The sequence below is a fragment of the Scyliorhinus canicula genome, chromosome 6, assembly GCF_902713615.1.
Source record: "Scyliorhinus canicula chromosome 6, sScyCan1.1, whole genome shotgun sequence".
Taxonomy (NCBI): domain Eukaryota; kingdom Metazoa; phylum Chordata; class Chondrichthyes; order Carcharhiniformes; family Scyliorhinidae; genus Scyliorhinus; species Scyliorhinus canicula.
In genome coordinates this window covers 7,055,444-7,081,596 of record NC_052151.1, presented here as the reverse complement: position 1 = coordinate 7,081,596, position 26,153 = coordinate 7,055,444, and the positions used below count along the sequence as shown (strand labels likewise).

The 26,153-nt window shown below is 47.1% G+C and overlaps 1 protein-coding gene and 1 long non-coding RNA gene across 2 annotated transcripts in view; one reads left to right on the top strand and one right to left on the bottom strand.

Annotated features, from left to right (window-relative positions):
• abcc10 (ATP-binding cassette, sub-family C (CFTR/MRP), member 10) overlaps positions 1-26,153 on the bottom strand; it is a 317,294-nt gene that overhangs the window by 68,087 nt on the left and 223,054 nt on the right. Inside the window, exons 13-14 of the mRNA XM_038798938.1 lie at positions 25,999-26,122; positions 12,618-12,789 (exon numbers count right to left, since the gene is read on the bottom strand). Of these exons, the coding sequence (XP_038654866.1) occupies positions 12,618-12,789; positions 25,999-26,122 (296 nt within the window). The remainder of the gene's footprint in view (positions 1-12,617; positions 12,790-25,998; positions 26,123-26,153) is intronic.
• Positions 1-26,153, top strand: part of LOC119966974 — a 28,482-nt gene that overhangs the window by 1,396 nt on the left and 933 nt on the right. The window contains exon 2 of the long non-coding RNA XR_005460888.1: positions 8,988-9,257. This is a non-coding gene — a long non-coding RNA (uncharacterized LOC119966974). The remainder of the gene's footprint in view (positions 1-8,987; positions 9,258-26,153) is intronic.

Here is a 26,153-nt window from a genome sequence, read left to right as displayed (position 1 = left end):
GAACTCGGAACGGAGTAGGGAGAGGTTGAAGATGTCAACAAACACATCTGCCAGCTGGTACACGCAGGATCTGAGTGCACGACCGGGGTACTGTCAGAACCCTTTCCGAGAGTTCACTGTCAAGAAGGCCGATCTGACTTTGGGAGCTGTGACGGTGGGTATGGGTGTGTCCGGGCAGTTGACAGTGGTTTGATGGTTTCTTGCTCAAACTGAGCATAGAATGCATTGAGTTCATCCAGAAGGGGTGCGCTGCTGCCGGAGATTCTGCTTGGCTTAAGTTTGTAGCCCGTTATGATGTTTAAGCCTTGCCAAAACCGACGAGAGTCCATTACGCTAGTCTGTGTCTCGAGCTTATCTGATATTGTCTCTTTCTCCTCTTGTTCCATGTAGGAGACCGGGAACCAGCATGTGTGCAGGAAGTGTCTCCAGCTGCAGCTCCTGGAAGCCCAGGTTTTGGAGCTGGATCTGTGGCTGGGGAGACTGTGTAGCGTGCGTGTAGCTGAGAATGTCGTGGATAGCACGTAGAGAGAGGTAGTCACACCGCAGGCTCAGATTCCATAGGCAGGAAGAGAATGTGTGACCACCAGGCAGAACAAGAGCAGGCAGTGCAGGAATCTCCTGTGGCCATTCCCTGCAAAACAGATATACCACTTTGGATACTGTTGAGGGGAATGAACTCTCAGCGGAAAGCAGCAGCAGCCAATTTTGTTGGTTCTGCTGCAGTGGGGAGGAATAAAAAGTGTGAGAATGCAATAGTTATCGGGTTTCAATTGTAAGGGGAATAGATAGGCGTTTCTGTGGCCTCAAACGAGACTCCAGGATGGTATGTTGGATTGGGTTTTGTTTATTGTCATGTGTACCAAGGTATAGTTAAAAGTATTTTTCTGCGAGCAACTCAACAGATCATTAAGTGTTGCCTCCCTGGTGCTAGGATTAAAGATGTCTCAGAGCGGTTACAGGATATTCAGAAGGGGGAGGGTGATCAGCTAGTGGTCATGGCGCACATCGGTACCAACGACTTAGGTAAAAAAGGGATGAGGTCCTAAAAGCAGAATATAGAGAGCTAGGGGGAAAGTTGAGAAGTTGGACCTTAAGGTAGTGATTACAGGATTGCTACCAGTGCCACGTGCCAGTCAGAGTAGATGCAGCAGGATATATCGGATAAATGTGTGGCTGAAGAGATGGTGCGAGGGGGAGGGTTTCAGATTCCTGGGGTATAGGGACCGGTTCTGGGGGAGGTGGGACCTGTATAAACTGGACAGGTTACATCTGGGCAGGATTGGAACTGATGTCCCAGGGGGAGTATTTGCTAGAATGGTTGGGGAGGGTTTAAATTTAAATGGCAGGGGGATGTGAACCTATGTGAGGAGCCACAGGTGGAGGACAAGGAGGACAAAAACAAAAGACAGGAGGTGGAATAACAAAAGTGATAGGCAGATAAACCAAGAGCCAGATTCAAACAGAGCCACAGTGAAAAATATTGTTAGCGGGACTGGTAATGTTAAAAAGACAAGCTTCAAGGCTTTGTGCATTAACGCACGGAGCATTCACAATAAAGTGGATCAACTAATTGCACAAATCGACGTGAATGGGTATGATATAGTCGGGATTACGAAGATATGGCTGCAGGGTGACCAGGGATGGGAACTGAATGTCCAGGAGTACTCAGTATTTAGGAAAGACAGTCAAAAAGGAAAAAGTGGTGGGGTTGCATTGCTGGTTAAGGAGCAAATTAACACAATAGTGAGGGAGGATATTAGCTCTGACAATGCAGAATCTGTATGGGTAGAGCTGGGAAACAACAAGAGGCAAAAACATCAGTAGGTGTCATTTATAGGCCCCCCAAACTGCAGTGTATTGTGAGGAATGGCATTAAATAGGAAATTAGAGACGCGTGTAATACAGGAACAACTGTAAGTGGGTGATTTTAATCTACCGTATATACTCGCGTAACATGCGACTTTTGAGCACCTAATTTGAAGCCTAAATTTCGGGGGTCGCATGATACGCGAGGTACAAAAATCGCGGGTGTGAAATGCTGGCCAAGATAAGTCACATAGCGGATGTCATGTCCATGGTGTTCAAAACAAGGGCAGCGCTGAGTCCAGAGGTGGCGATTTTCGGGGTGTTGGAAGACCCGGGAATCCAGGAGGAGAAAGAGGCAGACGTTCTCGCCTTTGCTTCCCTGGTAGCCCGGAGACGAATATTATTAGCTTGGAGGGAGTCAAAGCCCCCGAAGTCGGAGACCTGGCTATCGGACATGGCTAGCTTTCTCTGTTTGGAGAAAATCAAGTTCACCCTGAGAGGGTCACTGTTAGGGTTCGCCCGGAGGTGGCAACCGTTTGGCAACTTCTTTGCGGAAAATTAACCGTCAGCAGAAGGGGGGGGGGGGTTAGTTTAGAGTAGGGGGTTAATAAAGGTGGGACCTGTAAGGGAGAGAGATGGCTTTTACACTATGTCTATGGTTTCATGTTTCTTGTTTATTTTGTTGTTGTTACTACACCAAAAATACCTCAATAAAATGTTTATTTTTTAAAAAAGGAGGGGAAAATAGAGTACGAAAGTAAGATTGCAGGAAACATCAAATCTGACTGTAAGTTTCTATGAGTATGTGAAGAGAAAAAGATCGGTGAAGACAAATGTGGGTCCCTTACAGTCAGAAACAGGGGAATGTATTATCGGGGGCAAAGAAATGGCTGAGCAACTAAATATAAACTTTGGTTCTGTCTTCAAAAATGAGGACACAAATAAGATACCAGAAATGTTGGGCAATGCAGGCTTCAGTGAGAAGGAGGGACTGAAGGAGATCAATATCAGTAGAGAAATGTTGGGGAAATTGATGGGATTGAAGGTTGATAAATTGCCAGGGCTTGAGAAGCTACATCCCATGGTTCTGAAGGAAGTGGCTCCAGAAATAGTGGATCTAGAAATTGGTGATCATCTTGCAGGATTCTATAGACTGTGGAACAGTTGCTGCAGATTGGAGGGTGGCTAATTAAACTCCACTATTTAAAAAGGGAGGTCGAGAGAAAGCAGGAAATTATCGACCAGTAAGCCTGACGTCAGTAGTGGGGAAAATTCTAGAATCCATTATTAAAGATTGTATAGCAGAGCACTTGGAAAACAGTGGCAGGATTGGCGAGAGTCAGCATGGATTTATGAAGGGGAAATCACGCTTGACAAATGTACATCGGGGCTGGTTTAGCACAGTGGGGTAAACAGCAGGCTTGTAATGGAGAACAAGGCCAGCAGCGCGGGTTCAATTCCCGTACCAGCCTGCCCGAACAGGTGCCGGAATGTGGTGACTAGGGCTTTTCACAGTAACTTCATTGAAACCTACTTGTGACAAAAAGTGATTATTATTATTATTACTGTGGACCTCCAGCAGCAGCACAACCCTCCCCTATGAACTCAATGCATTCTATGCTCGGTTTGAGCAGTAAAGCATCAAACCACTGTCAACTACCCACACCCACCGTCACAGCTTCCAAAGTAAGATCGGCCTTCTTGGGCGGAGAGAAGGCAGATGGAGTTTAATCCGGACAAATGTGAGGTAATGCATTTTGGAAGGTCTAATACAGGTAGGGAATATACAGTGAATGATAGAACCCTCAAGAGTATTGACAGTCAGAGAGATCTTGGTGTATAGGTCCACAGGTCACTGAAAGGTGCAACACAGGTGGAGAAGGTAGTCAAGAAGGCATACGTCATGCTTGCCTTCATTGGCTGGGGCATTGAGTATAACAATTGGCAAGTCATGTTGCATCTTTATAGAACCTTAGTTAGACCACACTTGGAGTATAGTGTTCAATTCTGGTCTCCACACTACCAGAAGGATGTGGAGGCTTGAGAGAGGATGCAGAAGAGATTTACCAGGATGTTGCCTGGTATGGAGGGCATTAGCTATGAGGAGTGGTTGAATAAACTTGGTTTGTTCTCACTGGAACGATGGAGGTTATGGCGCAACATGATTAGAGGTCTACAAAGTTATGAGGAGCACAGACAGAGTGGATAGTCAGAGACGTTTTCCCAGGATGGAGGGGTCAATTACGAGGGGGCATAGGTTTAAGCTGCGAGGGGCAAGGTTTCGAGGAGATATACGAGGCAGAGGGTAGTGGGTGCCTGGAGCTCGCTGCCAGAGGAGGTGGTGGAAGCAGGGACGATAGTGACGTTTAAGGGGCATCATGACAAATACATGAATAGGATGGGAATAGAGGGATACGGACCCAGGAAGTGTAGAAGATTTTAGTTTAGACGGCCAGCACGGTCGGCGCAGGCTTGGAGGGCCGAAGGGCCTGTTCCTGTGCTGTAATATTCTTTGTTCTTTGGGATGGTATTGTGTATACCGAGGGGATGGTATTGTGTATACCGAAGGGATGGTATTGTGTATATCGAGGGGATGGTATTGTGTATATCGAGGGGATGGTATTGTGTATATCGAGGGGATGGTATTGTGTATATCGAGGGGATGGTATTGTGTATACCGACGGGATGGTATTGTGTGTACGAGGGGGTGGTATTGAGTATACCAAGGGGATGGTATTGTGTATACATAGGGGATGGTATTGTGTATACCGAGGGGATGGTATTGTGTATACCGAGGGGATGGTATTGTGTATATCGAGGGGATGGTATTGTGTGTACCGAGGGGATGGTAATCTGTATACCGAGGGGATGGTATTGTGTATACCGAGGGGATGGTATTGTGTATATCGACGGGATGGTATTGTGTATATCGACGGGATGGTATTGTGTATACCGAGGGGATGGTATTGTGTATACCAAAGGGATGGTATTCTGGATACCAAAGGGATGGTATTGTGTTTACCGAGAGGATGGTATTGTGTGTACCAGGGGGATGGTATTGTGTATATCGACGGGATGGTATTGTGTATACCGAGGGGATGGTATTGTGTATACCAGGTGGATGGTATTGTGAATACCAAAGGGGTGGTATTGTGTATACCGAGAGCATGGAATTGTGCGTACCAGGGGGATGGTATTGTGTACACCAGGAGGATGGTATTGTGTATACCAAGGGGATTGTATTGTGTGTACCGAGAGGATGGTATTGTGTATATCGAGGGGATTGTATTGTGTGTACCGAGAGGATGGTATTGTGTATATCGAGGGGATTGTATTGTGTGTACCGAGAGGATGGTATTGTGTGTACGAGGTGGATGGTATTGTGTATACCAAGGGGGTGGTATTGTGTATACCAAGAGGATGGTATTCTGTGTACCAAGCGGATGGTATTGTGTGTACCAGGGGGATGGTATTGTGTACACCAGGAGGATGGTATTGTGTGTACCGACGGGATGGTATTGTGTATACCGAGGGGATAGTATTGTGTATATCGAGGGGATGGTATTGTGTGTACCAGGGGGATGGTATTCGGTACACAGAAGGGATGGTATTGGGTATACCAAAGGGATGGTATTGTGTATACCAAAGGGATGGTATTGTGTATACCAACGGGATGGTATTGTGTATACCAACGGGATGGTATTGTGTATATCGAAAGGATGGTATTGTGTATAGTGAGAGGATGGTATTGTGTGTAAAAGGGAGATGGTATTGTGTGTACCGAGGGGATGGTATTGTGTGTACCGACGGGATAGTATTGTGTATATCGAGGGGATGGTATTATGTATACAGAGGGGATAGTATTGTGTATATCGAGAGGATGGTTTGTGGAAATCGAGGGGATAGTATTGTGTATATCGAAGCGATGGTATTGTGCATACCGAGGGGATAGTATTGTGTATATCAAGGGGATAGTATTGAGTGTACCAGGGGGGTGGTATTGTGTATATCGACAGGATGGTATTGTGTTAACCGAGGGGATCGTATTGTGTATATCGAGGGGATGGTATTGTGTGTACCGAGGGGATGGTATTGTGTATATCGAGGGATGGTATTGTGTTTATCGAGGGGATGGTATTGTGTGTACCGACGGGATGGCATTGTGTATATTGAGGGGATGGTTTTGTGTATACCGAGGGGATGGTATTGTGTATCCGAGGGGAATGGTATTATGTGTACCAAGGGGATGGTATTGTGTATACCGAGAGGATCGTATTGTGTATACCGAGGGGATGGTATTGTGTATACCGAGAGGATCGTATTGTGTATACCGAGGAAATGGTATTGTGTATACCGAGGGGATGGTATTGTGTATACCAAGCGGATGGTATTGTGTATATCGAGGGGATGGTATTGTGTGTCCCGAGGGGATGGTATTGTGTATACCGAGGGGATGGTATTGTGTATACCGAGGGGATGGTATTGTGTATACCGAGGGTATGGTATTGTGTGTACCGAGGGGATGGTATTGTGTGTACCGAGGGGATGGTATTGTGTATATCGAGGGGATGGTATTGCGTGTACCGAGGGGATGGTATTGTGTGTACCGAGGGGATGGTATTGTGTGTACCGAGGGGATGGTATTGTGTATATCGAGGGGATGGTATTGCGTGTACCGAGGGGATGGTATTGTGTGTACCGAGGGGATGGTATTGTGTCTACCGAGGGGATGGTATTGTGTATACCGAGGGGATGGTATTGTGTATACCGAGGGGATGGTATTCTGTATACCGAGGGGATGGTATTGTGTATACCGAGGGGATGGTATTGTGTATACCGAGGGGATGGTATTGTGTGTACCAAGGGGATGGTATTGTGTGTACTGAGGGGATGGTATTGTGTGCACCGAGGGGATGGTATTGTGTGTACCAAGGGGATGGTATTGTGTATATCGAGGGGATGGTATTGTGTGTACCGAGGGGATGGTATTGTGTATACCGAGGGGATGGTATTGTGTATACCGAGGGGGTGGTATTGTGTATACCGAGGGAATGGTATTCTGTATACCAAGGGGATGGTATTGTGCATACCGAGGGGATGGTATTGTGTTTACCGAGGGGATGGTATTGTGTGTACCGAAGGGATGGTATTGCGTATATCGAGGGGATGGTATTGTGTATACCGAGGGGATGGTATTGTGTTTACCGAGGGGATGATATTGTGTGTACCGAGGGGATGGTATTGTGTTTACCGAGGGGATGGTATTGTGTGTACCGAGGGGATGGTATTGTGTGTACCGAGGGGATGGTATTGTATGTACCGAGGGGATGGTATAGTGTATACCGAGGGGATGGTATTGTGTGTACTGAGGGGATGGTATTGTGTATACCGAGGGGATGGTATTGTGTATACCGAGGGGATGGTATTGTGTGTACCAAGGGGATGGTATTGTGTGTACCAAGGGGATGGTAATCTGTGTACCAACGGGATGGTATTGTGTATACCGATGGGATGGTATAGTGTATCCCGAGGGGATGGTATTGTGTGTATGATGGGGATGGTATTGTGTGTATAATGGGGATGGTATTGTGTATACCGAGGGGATGGTATTGAGTATATCGAGGGGATGGTATTGTGTATATGGAGGGGATGGTATTGTGTATACCGAGGGGATGGTATTGTGTGTACTGAGGGGATGGTATTGTGTATACCGAGGGGATGGTATTGTGTATACCGAGGGGATGGTATTGTGTGTACCAAGGGGATGGTATTGTGTGTACCAAGGGGATGGTAATCTGTGTACCAACGGGATGGTATTGTGTATACCGATGGGATGGTATAGTGTATCCCGAGGGGATGGTATTGTGTGTATGATGGGGATGGTATTGTGTGTATAATGGGGATGGTATTGTGTATACCGAGGGGATGGTATTGAGTATATCGAGGGGATGGTATTGTGTGTACCGAGGGGATGGTATTGTGTGTACCGAGGGGATGGTATTGTGTATACCGAGGGGATGGTATTGTGTATACCGAGAGGATGGTATTGTGTATACCGAGGGAATGGTATTGTGTATACCGAGGGGATGCTATTGTGTATACCGAGGGGATGCTATTGTGTATACCGAGGGGATAGTATTGTGTTTATCGAGGGGATGGTATTGGGTATATCGAGGGGATGGTATTGTGTATACCGAGGGGATGGTTTTGTGTATACCGAGGGGATGGTATTGTGTATACCGAGGGGATGGTATTGTGTATATCGAGGGTATTGTATTGTGTATACCGAGGGGATGGGATTGTGTGCACCGAGGGATGGTATTGTGTGTACCGAGGGGATGGTATTGTGTATACCGAGGGGATGGTATTGTGTATACCGAGGGAATGGGATTGTGTGCACCGAGGGGATGGTATTGTGTGTACCGAAGGGATGGTATTGTGTATATCGAGGGGATGGTATTGTATATACCGAGGGGATGGTATTGTGTTTACCGAGGGGATGGTATTGTGTTTACCGAGGGGATGGTACTGTGTATACCGAGGGGATGGTATTGTGTATACCGAGGGGATGGTATTGTGTGTACTGAGGAGATGGTATTGTGTGTACCGAGGAGATGGTATTGTGTGTACCGAGCGGATGGTATTGTGTATACCGAGGGGATGGTATTGTGTATACCGAGGGGATGGTATTGTGTATACCGAGGGGATGGTATTGTGTATACCGAGGGGATGGTATTGTGTATACCGAGGGGATGGTATTGTGTACACCGAGGGGATGGTATTGTGTATACCGAGGGGATGGTATTGTGTGTACCGAGCGGATGGTAATCTGTATACTGAGGGGATGGTATTGTGTATACTGAGGGAATGGTATTGTGTATACTGAGGGGATGGTATTGTGTGTACCGAGGGGATGGTATTGTGTGTACCGAGAGGATTGTATTGTGTGTACCAATTTTGGGGAGCTGTCATGGAACAAAAAAAAATTGTGCTTGAACAAAAATCTGTATTGTGATAAATATAAAGTTTTTTTCTCCTTTCAATAAAGTTATCTTTCTTTCTCTTTCCCTTTCTTAATATATATTACTTATTATACTTGTCATATTATCATAACCATTAATCAATAAAATTACTGTTTTAACACAATACCTGTCATAATCACTCATTCCTGTTCCATCCAGAATACAGCTTCAAGCTTTCTGAAAGGGACCTTCACAACTCATCACACGGTTATATGAAGCCCGATGACCAAACGTGGATCAAGCTACAGAGAAGTATCTTAAAACTAAGTTACTCCTGAAAGTGGGATGGATTCAACTTATTGAGCAGTTTGGTGATCCAGTCTTTGAGGGAGACAGATCCACATGTAAAACGGGCTGTTCGAAGCAGTTTGGCTATTGGCACTGCAGGAGTAATGCTTGAGGTTAGAGGGCCAGGTGATAGAAATAAAAGTAAGTGTAAGAGTCAGAAAATAAAAGTAAGTGTAAGAGTCAGAAAATAAAACGAAATGAGTCAATAAAGAAGGTAAAGTGATGCAGCAAGAATATGAATTGGCAAACCTTTCAGCGAAACGGAAGGACAGCGTGCAGTTGCAGAATGTATTTTGGGTCAGCTCCAAGTGGAGAGGGAGGAGAGAAAGGAGGATGGACAAAATTCCGCCATAGGAGTTGAGCAATGGGTAGGAGAGGTGGGATATATTAAAAGATGTGGAGTCAGGTAGAGTTAGGGAGCTTTAGAAACGTTGAATGACGAACTCAGTTGGGAGGGGAAAAGAGGACGTAACACTGTCATTCAGAGTGCTGCAGAGAGCAGAGGAACAGGCAGATCATGCTGCTTGCTCGTGGAAGTTGGCTGCACAGCAAGGTAAACCCCAACAGCATTGTGAGGTGGTCTGTGCATTAAAGGCATGAATTGGATGATTGTGGAATCCCTGATGAGAACGGAGATGATGGTGATGGACAAATGACTGGTTACTCGATAGGGAGACCAGAATGAATGGCACCTGAAAATGAAATGAAATGAAAATCGCTTATTGTCACGAGTAGGCTTCAATGAAGTTACTGTGAAAAGCCCCTAGTTGCCACATTCCGGCGCCTGTTCGGGGAGGCTGGTACGGGAATCGAACGGTGCTGCTGGCCTGCTTGGTTTGCTTTAAAAGCCAGCGATTTAGCCCAGTGAGCTAAACCAGCCCCTATGCACCTGTGAGGCAATCCAGATACCAAGCACCAGAGGTGCAGCAGAAGAGGCAGTAGGGTCCTTGGACTGGCACTTCACTGTCCCATATACCTCAGAGGAATTATAGAGGATGGCTAGCAAGAAATGGGAAAGAGGGGTCGAGCGTCCCAGACACTTCCTGGAAATTGATCAGCTTGCAGGATTGGGTGAAAATAAAAAGAACAAATTATTCTTATTTATGCTAGCTGTTTACCAGGCCCTGCCTAGAGAGACAACAATGGGGATGGGTACATAGGATGGTATGAAAAACCAGGTATCATAGAATTTACAGTGCAGAAGGAGGCCATTCAGCCCATCAAATCCGCACCGGTCCTTGGAAAGAGCACCCCACTTAAGACCACACTTCGAACCTATCCCCGTTACCCAGTAACCCCACCCAACCTTTTTGGACACTGCGGGCAATTTATCATGGCCAATCCACCCAACCTGCACATCTTTGGACTGTGGGGGGGAAAGCGGAGCACCCGGAGGAAACCCATGCACACACGAGGAGAACGTGCAGACCCCACATAGACAGTGCCCAAGCCTGGAATCGAACTGGGGATCCTGGAGCTGTGAAGCAACTGTGCTAACTACTGTGCTACCGTGCTGCCCAGTAAAAGTAGCAAAGGATATGGATCTGACAAGGGGAAACCTCTTTGCGATTCTGAAGCAAATTTAGCGGCGACTCGATGAGAGCCCGATTGCATTCGCAGACAGGTCACGTAAACCAGGACAAACCTAACAGTTGGTGTAGATCGACACAACTTAGCAGGAGCCATGAATCATCGGTTTGGACCTTAGTTAGCCATGCTGTATCTTGTATAAGGGTGGGGGGCAAATAAGAAATGACTGCCTGAAATGGTCATCCAGGCCGCAGCGTCAGTTCCTTTGGAAATTGAGGGATAACCATTAAAAACTTCATGGCCTTGTATATTAATCAGATGGTCAGTCACAGGGGTCAGAATATTGGGATTAGATTGGGCAGAAGCCCATGCTGTTGTGATTGATCTTTGCAATCACTGTTTGTGGAGGTGGATAGAAGAGAGGACAAAAATTCTGGTTATGCCCCTAGCAAAACAGAAGCAGAAGGGAGAGACAGCAAGGTTTCGGTCATATCATTTAACCCACCTAGTGGAGTCAGTCTCCCAAATTTCAGGAGATAGTAACACAGAATGGAGAGACTTTTGCCCAACACAAAAATGCTTGAGGTTGAGTTAAAGGCATGGAGATTAGAATTGATGAAGACCCTATGCCACGACCTCGGAGGCAGTACAATTTTCCACAGGAGGCAGAGGTAGGTCTCTACCATGGCTTATTCCTGATAGAGCAAGGGGTATGAAGACCAATATCCATGCATGTCAACTCTATTTGGCCAGTTCATAAACCAGATGGGTCATGGAGGCTGAGGGTGGATTATTGTGACTTAAATAAGAACATTCCTCCCTCCACACCCACGATAACTGAATGGCAGGTTTGATAGCAGTAAGACCCCCAAACATCCACAGTGTTTTGTGTGCTAGATTTTTCAAACTAATTTTGGTCAATTCCAAAACGTCAGGAAGATCAATACAAATTTGCCTTTACCTTTAATGGTCAAAGGCATACGTGAACATGCCTTCATGTTGACTCCACCTAATGGTATTAAGATTTTTTAAGTATCTTGTCCAAACCTCCTTAATAGTGATTTCAGGTCATATGATATCAGGCTAACTGGCCTGTAGCTCCCTGTTTGCTCCTCCCTCCTTTCTTGAACAGCTGCAATAAAAACAGAAAATGCTAGACAATCTCAGCTGATCTGATGGCATCTGTGGAGAGAGAATGGAGCGAACGTTTTGAATCTGGATAGGTTAGAGAGGACTGGAAATTGATAGTGTTGTGGGGATGGAGTGGGGCGTGGAGCAGTGGGGTGGATAGAGGACCAGCAATAGGTGGAGATTGTCAAAGATATCATGGGTAAAAAGACAAAGGGAATGAAAATGATGGTGATTATGGTGAAGAAGGAGCTGATAGTGGCACATTAAGAGATTAGAATGTTTTTATGGCAGAACAAAGGTAAATAGTGTGTCAAAGGACAACCCTTCTTATTCACAATATTAAGGTGAACAGATAGGATAGACAGAAACTACTTCCGCTGCTTGGGGCATCAAGGACTAGAGGGCATCATCTAAAAATTACAGTCAAGCCTCTCAGGAGTGAAATTAGGAAACACTTCTATTCACAAAAGGTGGTAGAATTTTGCAACTCTCTCCTGCCAATGTCAGTCCATCCTGGATCAATTGTTAATTAATATCTAAGCTTAAAATATTTTGGTCAAAATTAAAAGGTACTTAGGGATGTGGTGATAGGTTGAAGATCAGGCATGATCTCACTGGATGGAGGAACTGGCTCAAAGCGCTAAATGGCTTACTCCTTTATCTAGGTTCCCTTTTTTTATTAGCCTGAGAACAGAATGGAATGCAGGTGGAAGAGTTCACCATGGGAGATTTACTGGTCTCACTCATGTATAACAAAGTAGAAAGGTGAAAGATATATACATCTGAATAAATATATAAATCAAGATTTGGACTCCGGGGATCCAGGGATGAGCCACTGACCTTTAACACCTGACCTAGTAGCTTGTTGTGAATAATCACTGCGGCACAAATTGCTCCGTAGGCAAAGAGGAATGCGCGGGCTGCGGTGAATACAGTGTTTACTACAGCAATGCAGCCATAGACAGTCAGGTAGAACTTGAGATGTGGCGAAATCTTTCCGTTGGTGTGAGATCTGTCAACATAAAGAATGTGTTAGGCAGCAAGGTAATATCTATTGATTTCACTGCAGGCATTGCATTGCATCAGAGCCTTATCAACTCTCTCAGAAACACCCTGATGCTGAGCATATGCCTTGAATTATTTGGCATGGCATTAAGGGGTGTAGTGATATTGCCAACAGACCAGCCAGTCAGAGATAAAAGCAAATTACTGCGGATGCTGGAATCTGAAACCAAAGGGACAATGCTGGAAAATCTCAGCAGGCCTGGTAGCATCTGTAGGGAGAGAAAAGAGCTAACATTGAGTCCAGATGATCCTTTGTCAAACCTTTGCCAGACCTGCTGAGATTTTCCAGCATTTTCTCTTTGGCAGTCAGTCCGAGGCCCAGGGTAATTTGCTGGGGACCTGGGTTCGAATTTACCACTGCAAATGGTGACATTTAAATTCAATTTAAAAATCTGGAATTAAAAATCCAATGGCTGTGAAATCATTGTCGATTGTGCAGAGGATACTGGAAGTCTGCAGAGGGATTTGGATAGGTTAAGTGAATGGGCTCGGGTCTGACAGATGGAATACAATGTTGACAAATGTGAGGTTATCCATTTTGGTAGGAATAACAGCAAACGGGATTATTATTTAAACGATAAAATATTAAAGCATGCCGCTGTTCAGAGAGACTTGGGTGTGCTAGTGCATGAGTCACAGAAGGTTGGTTTACAAGTGCAACAGGTGATTAAGAAGGCAAATGGAATTTTGTCCTTCATTGCTAGAGGGATGGAGTTTAAGACTAGGGAGGTTATGTTGCAATTGTATAAGGTGTTAGTGAGGCCACACCTGGAGTATTGTGTTCAGTTTTGGTCTCCTTACTTGAGAAAGGACGTACTGGCGCTGGAGGGTGTGCAGAGGAGATTCACTAGGTTAATCCCAGAGCTGAAGGGGTTGGATTATGAGGAGAGGTTGAGTAGACTGGGACTGTACTCGTTGGAATTTAGAAGGATGAGGGGGGATCTTATAGAAACATTTAAAATTATGAAGGGAATAGATAGGATAGATGCGGGCAAGTTGTTTCCACTGGCGGGTGACAGCAGAACTAGGGGGCATAGCCTCAAAATAAGGGGAAGTAGATTTAGGACTGAGTTTAGGAGGAACTTCTTCACCCAAAGGGTTGTGAATCTATGGAATTCCTTGCCCAGTGAAGCAGTTGAGGCTCCTTCATTACATGTTTTTAAGGTAAAGATAGATAGTTTTTTGAAGAATAAAGGGATTAAGGGTTATGGTGTTCGGGCCGGAAAGTGGAGCTGAGTCCACAAAAGATCAGCCATGATCTAATTGAATGGCGGAGCAGGCTCGAGGGGCCAGATGGCCTACTCCTGCTCCTAGTTCTTATGTTCTTATGTTCTTATGTTTCAAAAACCTAACTGATTCACTAATGCCCTTTAGGGATGGAAATCTGCCATCTTCACCTGGTCTGACCTACATGTGGCTGCAGAACCACAGCAATGTGGTTGATTCTAAAATGCACTTTATATCAAAACTGCTAAAATTTCAATAAAATGGAATGAAAACGGTTTGACCACCCGACATCAACCAAGAAAGCAAACACAACAACAGCAAACTCTGTCCTTTCAAACCTGCAAAATCCTCCTTATCATCTGGCTGCTTGTGCCAACATTTGGAGAACTATGTCACATATTCAGCAACTAACAGCCTGACTAGTCAAACTCTCAGAATCATACCTTACAGATAATGTCCCAGATTCCAGCATCACTATTCCTGGGTATGTCCTGTCCCACTGGCAGGACAGACCCAGTACAGGTGGCGGCAGTGGTATACATTCAGGGGAGAGTTGCCCTGACAGTCCTCAACATCGACTCTGGACACCATGAAGTCTCATGGCACCAGGTCAAACATGGGGATGACCCTCCTGCTGATCACCACATACCATCCACCCTTAGCTGATGAATAAGTACTCCTGCATGTTGAACACCAGTTGGAAGAAACTCCATAGAGGTTTCAATGTCCATCACAGACCAAGTTGGCAGATTCCTAAAGGACAAAGCTGCTAGACTGGGATTGTGACAGGTGATGAGGGAACCAACAAGAGGTAAAAACATACTAGACCTCATCCTCACCAACCAGCCTGCCGCAGATGCATCTGTCCATGACAGTATCGGTAGAAGTGACCACTGCACCGTCCTTAGGAGACAAAGTCCCATCTTCACATTGAGGATACCCTCCAACACATTGTGTGGCATTACCAACATGCTAAATGGGAGAGACTTTGAATATATCTACCAGCTCACAACTGTGCATCCATCAGGCGCTGTGGGCCATCAGAAGCAACAGAATTGTACTCAACCACAATGTGTAACCTCATGGCACAGCACATATCCCACTCCACCATTGCGGGCAAGCCAAAGAATCAACCCTGGTTCAATGAAGAGTGCAGGAGGGCATGTCAGGAGCAGCACCAGGCTTACTGAAAAATGAGGTGTCAACCTGGTGAGGCTACAACACAGGACTGTATACCCGAACAGGCGCCAGAGTGTGGCAACTAGGGGCTTTTCACAGTAACTCCATTGCAGTGTTAATGTAAGCATACCTGTGACAATAAAGATTATTATTATTATTACTTGTGTGCCAAACAGCATAAGCAACTAGTAATAGGCAGAGCTAAGCGATTCCACAACCAACGGATCAGATTTTAGCTCTGCAGTCCTGACACCACTACGAACGGTGGTGGACAATTGAACAATTCACTGGAGGAGGTGGCTTCACAAATATTCCCATCCTCAATGATGGAGTAGCCCAGCACATATGTGCAAAAGTCAAGGCTGAGGTATTTGCAACAATCTTCAGCCATAAACGCCAAGTGGATGTCCCATCTCGGTCTCCTCCTGAGGTCTCCAGCATCACCAATGTCAGTCTTCAGCCAATACAATTCACTATAGGTGATATCAAGAAATGGCTGAAGACACTGGACAATATTCGGGCAATAGTACTGAAGACTTGTGCTCCAGAAGTTGCCGCACTCCGATCGCCCCGCGCCCCCCCCCCCCCCCCCCCCAGGACCCCGGGGGGTGCCCCACGGTGGCCTGGCCCGCGATCGGGGCCCACCGATCGGCGGGTGGGCCAGTGCCGTGGGGGCACTCTTTTTCTTCCGCCGCCGCCACGGCCTCCACAATGGCGGAGGCGGAAGAGACCCCCCCTACCGCAAATGCGCCGGTGGTGACGTCAGCGGCCGCTGACGCATGGCGCATGCGCGAACCGGCGAAGGCCTTTCGGCCAGCCCCGACGTCGGGCGCCAAAGGCCATTGCCGCCGGTTTTGCCGGCGTGGCGCCAACCACTCCGGCGCGGGCCTAGCACCTAAAGGTGCGGAGAATTCCGCATCTTTGGGGAGGCCCGACGCCGGAGTGGTTGGCGCCACTCCGCTATGCCGGGTCCCCGCCCCGCTGGGTAGGGGAGAATTCCGGCCCAGGTCAGAAGTAGGGATGTTCGCTGATGACTACACAATGTTTAACATCATTCGCAACTCCTCAGATGTGAAGCAGTCAATGTCCAAATGGGACAAAACCTGGACATCAGATATTATATAGGAGCAGAATTCAGCCATTTGGCCTATGAAGTCTGCTCCGCCAAGAATGTAACAATCGTCCATTGGGCATTACCATTCCTGAATCTTTCACTATCAAAATCCTGGGGGGGGTTACCATTGAACAGAAACTGAATTGGACTACCCATATAATAATAATAATAATTTTTATTAGTGTCACAAGTAGAATCATAGAATTTACAGTGCAGAAGGAGGCCATTCGGCCCATCAATTCTGCACCGGCCCTTGGAAAGAGCACCCTACTTAAGCCCACGCCTCCACCCTGTCCCCATAACCCAGTAACCCCACCTAAACATTTTGGACACCAAGGGCAATTTATCATGGCCAATCCACCCAACCTGCACATCTTTGGACTGTGGGAGGAAACCGGAGCACCCGGAGGAAACCCACGCACACACGGGGAGAACGTGCAGACTCCCCACAGACAGTGATGCAAGCCGGGAATCGAATCTGGGACCCTGGCGCTGTGAAGCAACTGTGCTAACCACTGTACTACCGTGCTGTGTGGATTTCCTCCGGGTGCTCCGGTTTCATCCCACAGTCCCGAAAGACATGCTGTTATGTGAATTGGACATTTTGAATTCTCCCTCAGTGGACCTGAACAGGCGCCCGAATGTGGCGACTAGGGGATTTTCTCAGTAACTTCATTGCAGTGTTAATGTAAGCCTACTTAGAACATAGAACAGTACAGCACAGAACAGGCCCTTCGGCCCTCGATGTTGTGCCGAGCATTGTCCGAAACCAAGATTATATAGAAGAGAACAGTGCAGCACAGAACAAAAGTGTGACCAGAGCTGTACACAAAATCCTCGCTGTGACTGAATCTACGTTTTATACAGTTCCATAATTACAATCCTGCTCTTGTAATATTCTACACCTCACCCAATAAAATAAATCATTCCATATGCTTTTCTTTACCACCTTGTCCATCTGATCTGCCAGCTTCACAGAGCTGTGGACATGCACTCCAAGCACTCTCACTTAATCTAATCTTGTCACAAGACTATTGTCACAAGTAGGCTTAAATTAACACTGCAATGAAGTTACTGTGAAAATCCCCCAGTTGCCACATTCTGGCACCTGTTCAGGTACAGAGAGGGAGAATTCAGAATGTCCAATTCACTCAACACGTCTTTCAGGTCTTGTGGGAGGAAACTGGAGCACCCGGAGGAAACCCCGCAGACACATGGAGAACGTGCAGACTCCACACAGACAGCGACCCTAGCCGGGAATGGAACCTGGGATCACTGTGCCACCATGCCACTCCAGTCCCTCTCAGTCCCTCTCCCTTACATTGTTTCCCCTCCACTTTTCCAGATTGAAATCCATTTGCCATTTCTCTGCCCACTGAACCAAACTACTGATATCATTCTGAAACCGACAATTATCCTCTTCATTATGAACGACACGGTCTCGGGATTCGGCACGATTCAGGGTTGTGGCACTAACTCTCAGTACCTTTATGCAATTTACCCTTATGGGTTCAACTTTTGGTGACTTGGTGGGGTGCAGTGTTATGGTATTTATATTCAGTACCTTTATGGCACTAACTCTCAGTATCATGGTGGGTTTCAGCAGTATATCTCTCAGTATTATGGTGGTGTTATAACACTAACTATTGTACCTTCAAATACCAATTTAAGTGCTAGCACTCTGTTCCTCAGCTGAATGCACTGCCGAAGTGTACACATTGGGGCAGAAAAGGTGTTCTAAATGGCAGCGTGATGATGCAGGAGATCCAGGAGGAAACAGGCTTTACAAATGAACCTTATGACACGAACATTATTATTTTTGTGTGGTATGGTACATATCTGGTGTTGTCAAGAACAAGGTGGTATTTATTTAGTAATAAAGAGGAACTTGGTACAGGTGGTTTGCAGCACAAGGCTGCCTTGGACCAACTGCTCCAGTCCTTACATGGACACGGCTTCCAGATGTATTCCACATCAGAGAGGACTCCAGTCTCTGGGTGGTCACTTTCCGTTCCTTTTGATCCCTCAAGTCAGATGGCCCACTTCTGTTGTACTGTTTTATAGAGACAGACACAAGTATATTTCTACTTCCCATCATGCGCTCATGGTCACATTTCTGTCCTCAGCCTGCTACAATGTTCCAGTGAAGCCCAACATCAATTGAAGAAACAGCAGCTCATCTTTCAATTAGCACTTTGCAACTCTGCCCTCCATTTTGATTTTATACTCCTCACCCTCAGTGCTAATACCTTGTTCTCATGTTTTGCTTTCAGGAAGCACTGATCTTTGATCAGCGATTCACACATATTGCAAACTGACTTTTAAGCCGCTATTATCACCTTTAACACTATTGTTCCCACTCCCTTTATTGGTGTCATTTTATCACTCCAGCCTTTCAACCAATCCCTGACTTTCTATTTATCATTCCTGACCTGTAACCATCTGCTCCACCCAACCCCTCTATCCTTTAGGGAAGGAAATCTGCCATCCTTATCCGGTCTGGCTGACATGTGACTCCAGACCCACAGCAATGTTATTGACTCTTAACTGACCCTTCAAGGGCAATTAGGGATGGGCAATAAATGCTAGCCAGCCTGCAATGCCAACGTTGTTTTATTCATGAACAAATAAAAATAAACAGTATAAACCCCACCGTAAACATTCGTCTCTTCAACTCAGAATATAAACTCTGGGCATGATTCAGTGGATTTGAGTTAAAATCCACTGAATAGAGCATTTAGTGGTATTCAACGGCACTCTCCGCCGAGGCTGCACTTCGAATGATTTCCTATTGGTGAGCTTCCCTCGCAGATTCAGGGCCATTTTGACTATCTTCCCCAATCTTACCCCTCCCCCTGTTTTCTCCCTCCCCCAACCTCATGGAGGCCCCCGGGAACCCCTTTCAACCTGTTAAAGCCCTCTGGGCCCGACCCCTGGCAGTGCCAACCTGGCAACCAGTCACGCTGCCACTGCCAGCCTGGCACCCTGGCAGTGCCACTGGGCACCTTGCAATGCCAGCATAGCACTCCCAGGATGCCAGGCCGGCAGCATCAAGTTGCCCAGCGGCCAGAGGGAGAGCCATGGTGCCACCCTGGCCTGTGCCCTACTATAAGGGCGTCTCCAGTGGCCTGGAAGAAGCCCCAGGTGCCATTACAATTGGTCCATGTTTGTTTGGATCAGTACTAAATGGCATCCTGGCGAGGTCACACAGACAGGGCCAGTGAATCTGGCAAACGTTTATTTACAAGAACCGTAAGGCTGATCTGGAGCATCCCCAGTGTGGGTGAGATCCAGATCGTGATGTCTTGTGAGATTCTGTTGAATCTCCCAAGGCTTTTCAAACATCATAAATTCACGAGAAGGCTCTTGCGAGATTCAACGGCCTCACCCTGACACCAAGTCTGGGCACAATGAGGCTGCTCAATCACGTCCTCTGTTTCTCTCTCCACAGAGGTTTCCAGTCCTGTTGCATTTTACCAGTATTTTTATTTTCAGTTTACATTTCCAATATTCACAGTATTTTGCTTTCATTGATACAGTATAGTGGCTTTATAACGTTTAGCTGGTTTCACTCAGTTGGCTGGACAGCTGGTTTGTGAGGCAGATTAGGGACAACATCGCGGGTTCAATTGCAGTACCAGCTGGGGTTATTTTTACCTATTCTCAACCTTGCCCCTTGCCTGAGGTGTGGTGATCCTCAGGTTAAATCATCACCAGTCAACTCTGCCCATCAAAGGGGAAAGCAGCTAATGATCATCTGGGGCTATTGCGACTTTACTTTATTAAAAAGGGCAAAGGGGGCAGCACGGTGGCGCAATGGTTAGCACTGCAGCCTCATGGCGCTGAGGTCCCAGGTTTGATCCCGGCTCTGGGTTACTGTCTGTGTGGAGTTTTCAGATTCTCCCCGTGTTCGCTTGGGTTTCACCCCCACAACCCAAAGATGTGCAGGGTAGGTGGATTGGCCACACTAAATTGCCCCTTAATTCGAAAAAAATAATTGGGTACTCTAAATTTTTAAAAAAGTAATTAAAAAGGGCAAAGCGTTTAAGAGCAAAGAAGTCATGTTGATCTGGTATAAGACATTAGTTCAGCCTCTGCTGGAGTGCTATAGCCAGTTCTGGGCGCCACACTTGGGGAAAGATGTAAGCACTTTGAGAGTGAAAATGAAAATGAAATGAAAATCGCTTATTGTCACGAGTAGGCTTCAATGAAGTTACTGTGAAAAGCCCCTAGTCGCCACAATCCGGCACCTGTTCGGGGAGGCTGGTACGGGAATTGAACTGTGCTGCTGGCCTGCTTTGGTCTGCTTTCAAAGTCAGCGATTTAGTCCTGTGCTAAAAAAGATTCACGAGAATGGTGAAATGAGGAACTTCAGTTATGAAGACAGATTGAAGAAGTTGGGATTGTTTTCCATGAAGCAGAAAAGACCGAAGGGAGATTTGAGACAAGTAAAAATCACGAGGGGTCTAGACAAAGATGATTGGACATACTGTTCCAACCAGTGAAAGATTGAGAATGAGAGTGCACCAACAAAGATTGAGAGTGAGTGTGCTTCCGCAACAGAAGCAAAGTCGAGATGAGGAAAAACATTTTTCACACAGCAAGTTGTCAAGGTCAAGAATGCACTGTCTGAAAGTGTGGTGGAGGCAGATTCAATTCAGGCATTCAAACGAGAATTAGACTGTTAATTTAAAATAAAGAATGTGCAGCGTGACAGAGAGAAAGCGGGGAACACTATGAGGTGAACTGCTCATTCCTAGTCAATGCAGACACGATGAGTCAAGTAGCTCCTTCTGCACTGTAATAATTCTGTGATCAAGACAAGCAGGCTTGTTTGATAGACTTTCAAAACTGTGAGGGGGCGAGACACTGTTCTCATAGCTGGAAGGATTGAGAACAGGACACCAGTGTAAGGTGACCAGCTAAAAAAACAACTGCGATTTGAGGAAATACTTTTTTACACAATGAAAAGTAGGTTAGAAAATGCAGAACCTGAAAATGTGAGGGAGGCAGATTTGTGGGTGGTTCTTCAAAAGAAACACAATAAGAATGTGAAGGGAAAAAAATTGGAGGGTGACAATGGTGACTTAATGGGGTGAGGTGAATTGTTCTTACAGAAAGCAGGCAAGATCATAGTGGGCTGAAAGGCTTCTGACTAGGATGTAACCATGGGAACAAAAAAATAAGAAATACGAAGCCTGCTCGACAATCAAGCCCCCCTCCTTCTCCTCTGCCCCCTCCTTCTCCTCTGCCCCCCTCCTTCTCCTCTGCCCCCCTCCTTCTCCTCTGCCCCCCTCATCTTCTCCTCTGCCCCCCTCATCTTCTCCTCTGCCCCCCTCATCTTCTCCCCTGCCCCCCTCCTTCTCCCCTGCCCCCCTCCTTCTCCCCTGCCCCCCTCCTTCTCCCCTGCCCCCCTCCTTCTCCCCATACCCCCTCCTTCTCCCCTGCCCCCCTCCTTCTCCCCTGCCCCCCTCCTTCTCCCCTGCCCCCCTCCTTCTCCCCTGCCCCCCTCCTTCTCCCCTGCCCCCCTCCTTCTCCCCTGCCCCCCTCCTTCTCCCCTGCCCCCCTCCTTCTCCCCTGCCCCCCTCCTTCTCCCCTGCCCCCCTCCTTCTCCCCTGCCCCCCTCCTTCTCCCCTGCCCCCCTCCTTCTCCCCTGCCCCCCTCCTTCTCCCCTGCCCCCCTCCTTCTCCCCTGCCCCCCTCCTTCTCCTCTGCCCCCCTCCTTCTCCTCTGCCCCCCTCCTTCTCCTCTGCCCCCTCCTTCTCCTCTGCCCCCTCCTTCTCCTCTGCCCCCCTCCTTCTCCTCTGCCCCCCTCCTTCTCCTCTGCCCCCCTCCTTCTCCTCTGCCCCCCTCCTTCTCCCCTGCCCCCCTCCTTCTCCTCTGCCCTTCTTCCTCTGCTTTGCACCTTATTCTCTTCCCCCTTCTCCTCTGCTCCACCACTTCTTTGATTTGATTCATTATTGTCACATCTATTAGTAGAGTGAAAAGTATTGTTTTTTGCTTGCTAAACAGACAACGCATACCGTCCCTGGGGAAGGAAGGAGAGACTACAGAATGTAATGTGACAGTCATAACTAGGGTGTAGAGAAAAGATCAACTTAATAAGAGGTAGGTCCATTCAAAAGTCTGATGGCAGTAGAGAAGAAGCTGTTCGAGTCGGTTGGTATGTGACCTCAAACCTTGGTATCTTTTTCCTGACAGAAGGTGGAGGAGAGTAGGTCCGGGATGGGTGGGGTCGTTAATTATGCTGGCTGCCTTTCTGAGGCAGCGGGAATTATAGATAGAGTCAATGGATGGGAGGCCGGTTTGCGTGATGGACAGGGCTACATTCACGACCTTTTGTAGTTTCCTGCTGTCTTGGGCAGAGCGGGATCCATACCAAACTGTGAAACAACCAGAAAGAATGCTTTCTGTGCTGCATTTGTAAAAGTTGGTGAGAGTCGTAGCTGACATGCAAATTTCCTTCGTCTTCTGAGAAAGTAGAGTCGTTGGTCGGCTTTCTTTTTTTTATATAAATTAAGAGTATCCAATTCACTTTTTCTAATTAAGGGCAATTTAGCATGGCCAATCCACCGAGCCTTCACATCTTTGTGTTGTGGGGGCAAAACCCACGCAGACAGGGGGAGAATGTGCAAACTCCACACGGACAGTGAGCCAGAGCTGGGATCGAACATGGGACCTTGGCGCTGTGAGTCAGCAATGCTAACCACTGCACCACCGTGCTGCCCTGTTGGTGGGCTGTTTTTTAAATTTAGATTGTCCAATTCATTTTTTCCAATTAAAGAGCAAATTAAGCGCGGCCAATCCACCTACCCTGCACATCTTTGGGTTGTGGGGACGAACATGGGGAGAATGTGCAAACTCCACACGGACCCAGAGCTGGGGTCAAACCTGGGACCTCGGCGTGTGAGACAGCAGTACTAACCACTGCGCCATTGGTGGACTTTCTTCATTATATTGTCGGCATGGGAGGGGGGATCAGGACAGATTGTTGGTAATCTTGACACCCAAAAACTTGAAGCTCTCGACACTTTCTACTTCATTCTCATTGATGTAGATAGGCTTCCTGAAGTCAATGACAATCTCCTTTGTTTTGTTGACATTGAGGGAAAGATTATTGTCGTCGCACCAGTTCACCAGGTTCGTTCTCTCATTCCTCTACTCTGTCCCATCATTGTTTGAGATCCAACCAACAACAGTGGTGTCATCAGCAAATTTGAAAATCAAGTTGGAGGAGAATTTAGCCACACAGTCATAGGTATATAAGGAGTATAGTAGGAGGTTGAGGACACAGCCTTGTGGAGCACCAGTGTTGAGGATGATCGTGGAGGAAGTGTTGTTGCATATCTTTACTGATTGTGGTCTGTGGGTTAGGAAGTTCAGGATCCAGTTGCAGAGGGAGGAGCTGAGGCCAGGCCACGGAGTTTGAAGATACGTTTTGTAGGAATAATAGTGTTGAAGGCTGAGCTGCAGTCAATAAATAGGAGTCTGAGGCAGCACGGTGGCACAGTGGTTAGCATTGCTGCCTACGGCGCTGAGGATCCGGGTTCGAATCCCGGCCCTGGGTCACTGTCCGTGAGGAGTTTGCACATTCTCCCCGTGTCTGCGTGGGTTTCATCCCCACAACCCAAAGATGTGTAGGATAGGTGGATTGGCCATGCTAAATTGCCCCTTAATTGGAAAAAATAATTGGGTACTCTAAATTTATTTTTAAAAATAAATAAATAAATAGGAGTCTGACTTAGGTGTCTTTGTTATCTATGTGTTCCAATGTTGAGAGCAGGACCAGGGTGATAGCGTCTGCTGTGGACCTTTTGCAGCGGTAGGTGAACTGTAGTGGATCAAGGCAATCCGGGAGGCTCGAGCCATGACTAACCTTTCGAAGCACTTCATAATGGGGATGGCAGAGCCACTGGATGATAGTCATTAAGGCATGCTGCTTGGCTTTTCTTTGGTAGAGGGACGATGGTCGTCTTCTTAAAGCAGATAGGGACCTCAGATTGTTGTAAAGAGAGGAAAAGATGTCTGCGAATACCCCCGCCAGCTGATCAGCGCAAGACCGGAGTGCTCGTCCAGGTACCCCATCCGGGATAGTGGCTTTCCGTGGGTTGACCTTCGAGAAGGCTGCTCTGACATCTGTAATCGTGACCTCAAATACAAGTTCATCTGAGGTTTCCAGGGTGGAGAGCATGCTCTCCCTGACCTCTTGCTAAAAGTGTGCATAGAATGCTTTGAGGTCATCAGGGAGGGGTGCGTTGGAGCCGGTAATTTTACTTGTAGACTGTTATGTCTTGCAGATCTTGCCATAGTCGACGGGGGCCGTGTGGCTAGCCTGGGACTCGAGCTTGGTCCGGTAATGTCTTTTGGCATCTTTGATGGATTTCCTTAGATCATATCTGGCGTTCTTGTACATGTCAGGGTCGCCTGACTTGAATGCCTCAGACCTAGCCTTCAGCAAGGAGTGGATATCCCTGTTCATCCAGGGTTTGCGGTTGAGAAACACGTGGATTTGCTTCTTTGGCACACAGTCTTCTCCACACTTACTAATGAAGCCAGTTACTGTCGTGACGTACCCGTTCTGGGCTAGTTGAAGTCATTGTGTGACTCTCTTTGACGGATTCTCCCACTTCAGTTTTTGCTTATAAGCTGGGAGCAGGACCACAGCTTTGTGGTCAGATTTGCCAAAGTGTGGGCGGGCAATAGAGCAGTAGGCATGTTTGTGTAGCAGTGGTCCAGGAGTGGCCCTCTTCTTCTCCTCTTCCGCCTTCTTCTCCTCTGCCCCCTTTGTCTCCTCTGCCCCCTTCTTCCTCTCCTCTTCTCTCTTCTTCTTCTCCTCTGATCCCTTCTTCCTCTCCTTTGCACCTTCTCCTCTAACCCTCTCCCCCTCTGACTTCCTCCTTACTCTCTGCCCCCTCCTTCTCTTCTGCACCCTACTTCTCCTCTGCTGTCCTTCTCCTCTGCACACCTTCTTCCTCTCCTTTGCCCCTTCTTCTCTGCCTCCTCTTCTCCTCCTCCTTCTCTCTGCTGCCTTCCCATCCTCTGCTGCCTTCTTCCTCTCCTCGCCCCCTTCTTCTCCTTTGCCACCTTTCACCTTTGCCCCCTTTCTTCTCTCTGCCCCCTCTCTGCCCCTGCTTCTCCTCTGCCCCCTTTCTTCTCTCTGCCCCTGCTTCTCCTCTGCCCCCCTTTCTTCTTCTACTCTGCCCCCATTTTTCTCCAACTACCACCTCTCTCTGAACCCCCACCATCGTGTCTGGCACCCATCATCACCCCTAGAAAGATGAGCCTGTTTAGTCTCCAGGTAAATTCTCCTTAATTGGTGCCATGTTACAGAATGGTGTGCACTCCCGCTGGTGGGGCAGAAGATTTGATGGGAGCATGGTCTGTGTGGATTCAATGAGCATGCAAGAGGTGCAAAATGGATTCCCATCAAGCTTTAGCAGGGGACTTGACCCGTCATCAACATACTATGAATGTTGGGTGGAGGCAATGCCAATTTAGCTTACTGCACAGAGGGTATATCTACCACTCTGTAAGAGGATATATTCCTGCTACTCCAACCCGGAAAATGCAGATACTAGGTTTAACAAAACATGAAAGGGTGCTCATATACACAGCCTAATGTCACAAAGGTACTTACCGAATGAAGCGCATTAATTGATGTGTATCGAGTGATGTATAGTGTCTGCTTTGTTCAGTCCCATTCTTGTGTTGGGCTTGGGATATCCAGTATGAGAGCCACCAGTCAGACAAATTCCGAGATACTGCCAAAGTAGGAAACCTGAGACATTACAT